The 9,140-nt window shown below is 42.0% G+C and overlaps 2 protein-coding genes across 3 annotated transcripts in view; both read right to left on the reverse strand.

Moving 5' to 3' along the window:
• The window catches only part of LOC116385187 (eukaryotic translation initiation factor 5A-1-like), a 4,445-nt gene extending 268 nt beyond the window's left edge, over positions 1-4,177 (reverse strand). The window contains exons 1-4 of one of the 2 annotated variants that reach the window (XM_031850417.1): positions 4,106-4,177; positions 2,461-2,649; positions 471-575; positions 114-245 (exon numbers count right to left, since the gene is read on the reverse strand). In XM_031850417.1, coding sequence (XP_031706277.1) covers positions 114-245; positions 471-575; positions 2,461-2,628 — 405 coding nt within the window. In that variant the 5' untranslated portion in view covers positions 2,629-2,649; positions 4,106-4,177. The other variant, XM_031850416.1, reaches the window with a different exon arrangement.
• Positions 4,178-6,834: 2,657 nt separating this feature from the next.
• The window catches only part of LOC116385115 (TRAF2 and NCK-interacting protein kinase-like), a 42,207-nt gene continuing 39,901 nt past the window's right edge, over positions 6,835-9,140 (reverse strand). Inside the window, exons 23-24 of the mRNA XM_031850317.1 lie at positions 8,931-9,070; positions 6,835-8,246 (exon numbers count right to left, since the gene is read on the reverse strand). Of these exons, the coding sequence (XP_031706177.1) occupies positions 8,163-8,246; positions 8,931-9,070 (224 nt within the window). The 3' untranslated portion in view covers positions 6,835-8,162. The remainder of the gene's footprint in view (positions 8,247-8,930; positions 9,071-9,140) is intronic.

Here is a 9,140-nt window from a genome sequence, read left to right on the forward strand (position 1 = left end):
CACACACACACACACACACACACACACACACACACACACACACACACACACACACACACACACACACACACACACACACACACACACACTAAAAGGACTATATTTACACTCACCATGAATTCGTCACCAGCTTCAAACTTTCCCTCGATTTCTCTGCCGATTTCGCTGTCGGGGACACGCAGGTCCTCCCTGATGTCACCGGTGTCGCTCATGAGGCACATGTAGCCGTCATTGATGTTAATCAGCTGGGACGGTGAGGACACATTAGAAAACATTGTTCTTATTCCAACCTCAAAACTCTAAAGAAAGAGCAGGACTGACATTGATATTTTTTGCAAAAATGTCTGATAATTCCAAAGGTCCGGAACTTAAAGTTCAATAAAAGCCAGCAGAGACGACCGCGCTCACGTCCTCCTTTGGTTAACTGCAGTTACATTTGTGTGATAAGAGTTCTGGGTTGTTTGTCTCACCTGGTAATCTATCCTCTTGATGGAGGGAACATCCATGTTGTGGGTGGAGGGGCACATATCTTCATGCTTCTTGTTGGTGAAGATGTCGATACCAACCATGTTAACCTTAAAGAACAAGATGTGGTTTATTACAAAGTGTCAAGTATTTCATCTGTGCAGGTATCAAGAGACCAAACAGGAGGTTTATGAACGCAGCACAACAAATCAGACAGAAAACAACAACATTATGATGCGAAACTTCAATAAATTAAATATTCTGAACAAATTAAACATAGCTGTAAATGAGCCGTAACTAGCCACAAGGCTATTTTCCCATCGGTAGTCCACGGACCGATCATAAAGAAACCAAAGCTCATGTTTTCCCTCCCGGTGTAGGAAGCAAGTGTCAAGTGATAAGAATATTTAAAATGTACTTCACACATTTCAAAATATATAGCCAAAATCTTAATTTTTCCATCCATGTTGAGCCCAAAAAGAGAGCAAAGTACATGTGGGAGAACCGCAGTGTTGGAAGAAAAAGTTGAGACTGTGCATTACTTAATGCTGCAACGAGGAACCTTCTTTTGGTGGTCCCCGAAGAGGAAAGTGGTAGTGTCTCCGAGCACCAGAGTCTCTTTAGAAAACCTCTCATTTTACTGCAGCAGGGTCTAGTCTGCCCCTCTCAGTCCTGGTTCTCCCGTACCTCCAGCAATATGTCCTGGGTCCCAGAGAGGAGGAGCTCTGCTCCTGGAGGAGGAGACGCTGCTGCTGCCGGGAGCTGAGCTCTCCTCCTCCCTCCGGAGCTCCGACTGCAGGTCCGAGGCTGCTGAGAAGCCGGATCTGGTCTGTCCACGGTGGGCAGACCCACCTCTGCTGGAGGATCTGGGTCCGTCCACGGTGGACCGGTCTCTGCTGGAGTCTGAGCTGAAGGAGGTTCTGGTGAACCTGCAGGATGTCATCTGCTTTCACCAGAATCCGACCCGATGGCCCCGATGACGGGCATTAAGAATAACTCTATAGAAACAGACCATCTTCACTCCGATGGTCTCTTTACTGATGGAGGTCTGATATCGGCCACCAAACAGGACAGAAACAGACTACAACGGATTGTCAGGTCTGCAGAGAGGATCATTGGTTCCAGCCTGCCCTCCATCCTGGACTTGTTCACCTCCAGAGTCAGGAAACGGGCAGGAAAGATCACTGCAGACCCTTCACACCCTGGACACAAGCTGTTCCAACTCCTGCCCTCTGGTAGGAGCTACAGGGCTCTGTACGCCAAAACCACCAGACACAGGAACAGCTTCTTTCCACTGGCCGTCACTCTCATGAACAATAAATAAGTCATATTGCACTACCTCCGTTTGTACTATTGTATTTTTTTTATATATATACACATATACATATACATATATACATACATATATACATACACACACACATATATACACACACACACACACACACACACACACACACACACGTTTGGGATATATTTATACTTATATTGTATATAGCTGTTAAATGTCCTTGTTTTTCCTATATTTCTCTTGTTTATTGTATATATTTCATATGTGTGTATGTACGATAAGAGTAATGTGTAACCGGAGTCAAATTCCATGTATGCGCACGCATACATGGCCAATAAAGCCGATTCCGATTAGAGGATCAGGACTAAACTGGTTCCAGAACCAGTTAAATGTTCTTCAGAGAAACTTTAAAGCAAGAACCACAGAGATGGCTCGGATCAGACTGGGCTGAAATCTGAGAAGCCCAAACTGAGCCTCAGCTCTCTGCCATCGTTGACACTGGTTCAGTTTTTTATTACCAAACTCCATTTAACACTTTGCACTGCTACTGAACAGCTGCTCTTATTTTGACGGGGCTTCTTAACCACACTTTAAAGGAATATATCCTCCAATCACTGAACAATATGAAACATTTTTTCCCCCCACGCTCTTATCTTTTATAACCAGAGTGACAATAAACAGCTTGAAAAACTAAAAGTTTTTACCTTGGCATGTCCGTGCTTGCCAGTCTTGGAGGTTGACATCTCCACAATTTTGCAGGGGTGTCCCTTCAGCACCACGTACCCGTTCTTACGCAGAGCAGAGCACTGCATGGGGTACGTGGCGGAGGCGCCAGACTCGCCAACCGTGAAGTCAAGATCGGGATCTGACATGGTGCGATGGGGTCAGCGGTGCTGCAACAAGATATTCACAGATCAATCATCTTAGTATCAATCTGAGGAAAATATTAAATATGCTGCAGGTTGATTACAGGTCAAATAACTTATTTATATCACATGCATCAACATCAGTGTTTGACACTAAAACTGTACTGACACTGATACTAGATGTTAGGGAGGTGGTTGAAAACGGCTAAATACACAGCTGAAAATATTCCAACAAATACAGTATGTACTATTGCTGGTTGGTAGATTTATATTTAAAGTACAAACCAGTGGATTTGGAAGTAAGAGCCACAGACAGGGTGCAGGGTGGGATTAAGAGACATTTACACATCCTACCAAAAGGTGTTGACAATAACAAAAATGTAATGTTTTGCCAGGTTTACCAGTTAATTTAAAGCGCTAAAGTTCTGATGTTTACATGACAGCTGCCACAATCTTTGCGTGAATATTATCAATTAACACCCTAACAAAAATATCTTTTTACAGTCTCAATTTTGCTTAATTATTGAATTATTAAATGCCAGTTTAATGACCCCGTCCCTGGCTCTTTTTTTTGCTCTGGGCCACTGCAGACTTTCCAGGGCCCCAAACTGTGAATAGATTATCGCGAGATCTCGGTGAAAAGTAGCACCCCTCATAATCTGTATTAAAAATAAAGTCTAAATAATTAAGTCTAAATTAGGAACATATAGCGATGCAGACATGTGGAAGCACGGACAACTTAGACCGCGACACAACACGAGGCTCTGGAAATTGATATATTTAGCTAGCGCGAGCAAGTTAGCCGGCCTGGAGTTCACAACAGCGGCAGTTAACGGTACACAGCCAGCCAACAATAACGTCACGTATACGGCTAAAATCAGCTAATATTGTGCTATATTTTTTATCTAAACGACATTTAGCAGATTAACAAGCCTCATTCATATAAGCTTATAAAATAAGGTGTTTATAAACTGGCCAAACATGCGCCCGCTTCAGCTGCACAAAAAAAAAAAAGCGAGTACCGTTATGTTAGCTAACGTAATGCTAACGCTAGCCGTCTCCATTCAGCTCCGTTGAAATTAAAAAAAAAGCCAGCGGATTGACACTCGAGCGACGGCGGTTGGTGGGGGCGTTTTTTAATAAGACACTTAAACAGTGGGATGACAAATACACCGCAGGCTTCATATGTATATGTACCGGGAAAAATAAAAGTAAATTAGCGGACAGAATGACAAGCGTTCTTCCTCGGAAGGCCGCATGTCCCGTTTGATTAAACCCTGGTAACGTTAGCTGGGAACATGGACACCCACACCCTTTAACCCTGCGACTCGACCACATCCACGGAGAAATTAGAAACCAGCCGCTCAGACCACCACGCGTGTACTATAGTACCTCTGAAACCGGTAACGGTTCACGTAAAAAAGCCGTTAGGTCCAACGTTTATCCCCCCTCAAGGCAGAAACACGCGCCATGCCACACTTACCTTCCAAGAAAAAAAGTGGACCGAATGTGCGCATGCGCGGCCAACTTTACTGCAGCATCCGTAGAAGGGAGAGAGAGGAGGGAGAGAGGGGGGGCGATTATGGGTTCCGGTGGCAGCCTGGCAGAAAGGGTTGCCAGGTCTGTGGTGAGCAAACATGGCAACCAGGTCAGCAGCGGCTCTCGGGATACCGGGGCTCCCCAAGAAGAGTTAGGGCACCCTCTTCCACCACCATTACAATTTATTACAAGTAATACTCTTATTTCAGTAAAAGCAGCAATATCATAGTGTAGAAATACATTATTATATACAAACTGTCATACAAATACATTACATACATTATCTATCCCACACAGCAAAATATACATCAGAAAAATGAGCTGTGGTGGAAGAAATATTCTTACTTTTAGAAATGCAAAAAATAGTTTGAAGCTTCTTTTCTTTACTTCTAGCGCCATCATCAGGTCAACATTTTAATTTGTCCAATACTTTGATTTATGGCCAAATACTTGCAAAACTAATGACATTCCAGTTTTCTTTTTTCAATTCCTAATTAGCAAATGTTAGCATGCTGATGTTAGCATCTGTGCAGTCTCACAAAGCTGCAAGCATGACTCTTAATCCCCTTGGAAAGAACAAGTTGATTTCAATTGACATATTAAGTTGGAACAACTACACAGAAAATGTAAGTAACTTTAACAAGTAGATATAAAGTAAGCATAAAACAAATAGTTATATGTACTTACCTCTTTCAAGGCAATGGGTTTCCTAGATTTTTAAAAGTGAGATCAACTTGTCATATTCTACAGTATATTATTTATACGAGGTGATTTTTCTCTTAATCGACTCATTTCAGCGCTAATGTTTGATGATTGTAAAAAAGAAACCCGGCATAACCTGTACTTGTTAATACAGTGAGTATAAGTGTGAAGCCTCACAAAGCTGCAAGCATGGCTTTTAGTTAACTTTACTTTTTAAGTTGGAACATCTTAACAAAATTAAACTACAGCAAATTCTAAGTAACTTTAACAAGTAGATACAAAGTACACACAACTCCTAGATCTTCTTTTTGAGTGAGATCAACTTGTCAGCTTCTACATTGACTTTATTAATAACTAATAAGTTGATTTTTCTCTAATGATTAACTCATTTCAGCACTAATGTTTGATCAGAGGTTGTCTGAGTATAAGTGTGAGATTTATTTTGGTTTCTACGAATTCAATATTAACTTTTATTACATGTTTTTATCCTGTGCACCACAGTGTGCACGAAAAGTATTGTTGTTGAAATCCTGCACAGTATTGATCACTTGTACTCAACAGTGAGTTGTCCGTCAACAACACCCCAGGGTGCCAGAACGTTGTTGTACAGAACCAGCATAAAGAAAGAGAGTGAAGCAGGAAGTGTTGCTGTACAAGGAGAGGACATTTATTTGTAGAGTTTTTCAACATCACAGATGTGTGTCACTAGATTGAGGTCGTCTTTTGACTGATTCCAGTGATTCAGACAAGGTGAAAACATACACTCGCATGCATGTCACACACCTGCTCTCTCTCTCTCTCTCACACTCACACACACACAGGCTGGCAGCCGTACATACGTTCAGTCTTGATACGTACAAAAATTGAAATACAAATAATACCACAATAAAAACATTGTATTGTTTTTTTTTTTTTAAGAAATTCTTATAGCTATGTTCTCTATTGTGTAGAAAGACAACTAAGCTTTAATAAGTGTTTGTTTTTTTGTCTTTCTCTAAAATGATCAGTAAGATATAATGAAAATTCTTACAGTATATATATCTTTTTTTTGTTTTTTAAATCTACGGTCTCTCACACGGACCCTGCCTCCTGACCTTTATTCACAGGGTGCTGATTAATGCTAACATCCTGCACATGTAAAAGGCTTCAGTTGGCCTCAATCACACCCTTTAAGATCAACGAAGAAGAAAAGAAATGTCAAGTAAAAGGTGAACCGCTTTCCTCTCACAGCCTGAACGCAATCCCACAAACGTCGGCGTTTACGTCGTCAACCCAGCAAAATATAAAATAAAAATAGAAAACGCCATCCTAAAGTGATGCCGAGCCCGTCCTGCTCGCTCCTTGTGTGAGCATAAACAAAAAAAAAAGCCTAAAATATAAATTTAATGGTAAACTTGTAGTTATCCAGTGTACAATCTTGACTTAATCGTGAGATAAAAAGCCCACATGCTAAGCTGATTCTTACAATTTAAAAAAAACAAAAAACGTTCACTTTACAGCTCAGTGTAGAAAGTTTGACTCTCAGCGTGCAGCTTCTACAGTCAGACCCGTCCGTGTATTGCCTTAAAACTTACAATTCATAACAAGTGACGACAGGTCAAACATGTATGTCACCATGCAAAAAATGCACAACTAAATCAACAGTGATGAACTACGGAGGAAAACGTTTGTGCAAGTCTTCGCTCGTCACAAAAGAAAAAGAAAAGCCGTCCCATCTGAGCGAAACAGACAGATTTACAGAAGTATGACAAAAAGAAAAAGCGAGACCGATATTATTTTTTTTCTTCAGTGTCATCTGCTTTTGCGAACTCCGTCATTAACATCAAAGTGAGTATTTACACATGTGCAGCGTACACAGAACAGCAGGGACAGAAAGAGGTGGAGAGAAACAAACAAACGGCAGAAAAAACATCCAGAAGTTTGGCAACTACTGTAAGCCAAGTTCTTCCTGTGAGAAATGAGGTGAAGATATTTTTTTTGTTATTGTGTTGCTGTTGCAGCAATAATACAATATCTACAACCTTCCTTGTCCCCTCCCAGAAACACACCAGGACGAAGTAGCTGCAACCAACCGTGCAGCATCCTCAGCGACAGGTATAAAATGTCGACATTTCCCCCGTGACTCTCGCTGCTCTTATGTGGTATTGTTTTCTCCTAAAGGGGAAGGTGTTGTTCAGCAGCAGCGCTCAAAGTGAGTGTTCACACCGTGAGCAACGGCGTCATCGAGTCCATTCACTTCGACCAGGGAAACAACGTGCAACTTTTCTGATGTCATTTTTTTTGCTTTACAAAGAAAACATCCGACAGCGCAGCGAAGACGCCGCTGAAAGGTTTTGCTACAAGACGTTAGTCTAGAAAACATCTATTGAAGTGGTTTAGATGAGAACAACAACAAGGACCATGATATCTATAAGCTGAATTCAACATCTGGTCAGTGGAAAATGACGTGCGTCCCGCATTAGGTTTTGTTGTTTCTGTAAAGGTTCATTATTAAATGCATGAACATGAAACATTAAAATCTATTTTTTAAGGTGCAAGATCAGTCCAATGAAGTCACAATCTGCGTGAGACTGAACAATTCAGGTTTTGAGGCGTGTCAGATTGTCAGATGATGAATGTCAAATGCTAGATTGAAGCTGTAAATTGTAATTGAGGTCATGTTGTCAGCCGTGGCTTTACACCATAGTGTTAGAAATAAGGGTTCCAAAGACTAAAGGTTCCACTAAGAACCATTTAAACTGACTTTTATATTGAGACACTTCAGTTTAGTACACTTTAAAAACTGCTGCATCCGAGTTTTCTTCTTCCAACGATGCTACGTTAATAACCAGCGATGTTTACTCACTAAAACACGCGCAGTAAAAGACGAGTCACCGCAGTAAACGCAGTCAGCGCGAACGGCGAACGGCACTCGCAGTGTGAACACCCAGTAAGAACTCATGAATGTGCTACACAGAGAACTTCTCCACGGCTCCCCATCTAGTCAAATGGGGGAAGTCAAAAAAGGCTACTCGGCATGATGTCAGTGTCCTTTAAAGCCTGGATCAAGACCCTTGAGAACAACCATCCGCCCAACAGGGAAGGGCGAAGGCATCCATGAGGCCTGCAGCGCCCCCTACAGTTGGAGGGTATCTTTACGGGGGGGGGGGGGGCTCAATCGTCTGTTCAGCAGTTCGTTGATTTCCTCCACAAACACACACACACACACACACACACACACACACTGTCATCCTTCTCTCCTGATGTCTGGGCGATGTTCAGAATGAAGAAGAGGAGGGTTGTGGGTCGAAGGAGAAAGGTTACCAGTTCATCATGGAGCTTCTGTTGAGGGTCATGAAGAAGACTTGACTGCTGCCTCCAGAACGCACCGAGGCGAAGAAAACCTGCAGGGAAGGAGACGGACGGCGTTAAAGCATGAACACCTGATATGATATTACATTTATTTATCCATCTATTGATTGTGAAACTGATCAAAGGCTAAAGCCACAGTGCTGAACTATGTGTGAGATGTCCATCTTAAAAATATCATTAAATGGAGTTTTTAAGGTGATACACCACAGAAGAAAATGTTTTATACTGGAATTATACTGAATTCATTGCAGTGTGTCAGATACATATTTAAACAACATTTAGGTTAATATAAGTATCGGAATGAACTCCGTATCCAATCCAGTCAAGGAAAATGTTTTGCATTTGGTCTGAGTAAGTAACGTAGCGTAACGAACGACCGTTATTGAGAGTTACATCTTATATCAACACGTATAACAAGTGAGAACTTGTTACGCAACACGGCGATTGTTATTTATTATGCTAGTTATGTTGTTATATTATGTTGTTACGTGACATTGTTGCGCTTGTTACATTAAAAAAGTCTGCTACGGGCAATTTACGCTGTAGCGTTACGTTGCTACATAATGTTCTGACGCTTGTTACGTAACGTTACAATTGTTATGAAACCTTACGCCGTTACCTTGGCTGATTTCACTGGCAAGGAAATCCCTGAAGTCGTAAATGTTTTGAGGGACAAACACTGAGGGACACAAATGTCCAGGTGTACTCAGACTCACCTTGTCGTTCCTCTCCGACAGGAACTTCAGTCGCTGAGCTCGCTTGTGCATGAAAACTCCGTCGAGGTGTCCCGTCTCCACGGAGCGGATCTCAATGGCCTTCTCTCCCCAGCCCATGATCTGGTTGGAGTGGATGTAGGCTGCAGGGACAGGAGAGGGCACGCACACACACACACACACACACACACACACACACACACACACACACAC

The sequence above is a fragment of the Anarrhichthys ocellatus genome, unplaced genomic scaffold (assembly GCF_004355925.1).
Source record: "Anarrhichthys ocellatus isolate YVR2014 unplaced genomic scaffold, GSC_Weel_1.0 scaffold10, whole genome shotgun sequence".
In the NCBI taxonomy this organism is placed as follows: domain Eukaryota; kingdom Metazoa; phylum Chordata; class Actinopteri; order Perciformes; family Anarhichadidae; genus Anarrhichthys; species Anarrhichthys ocellatus.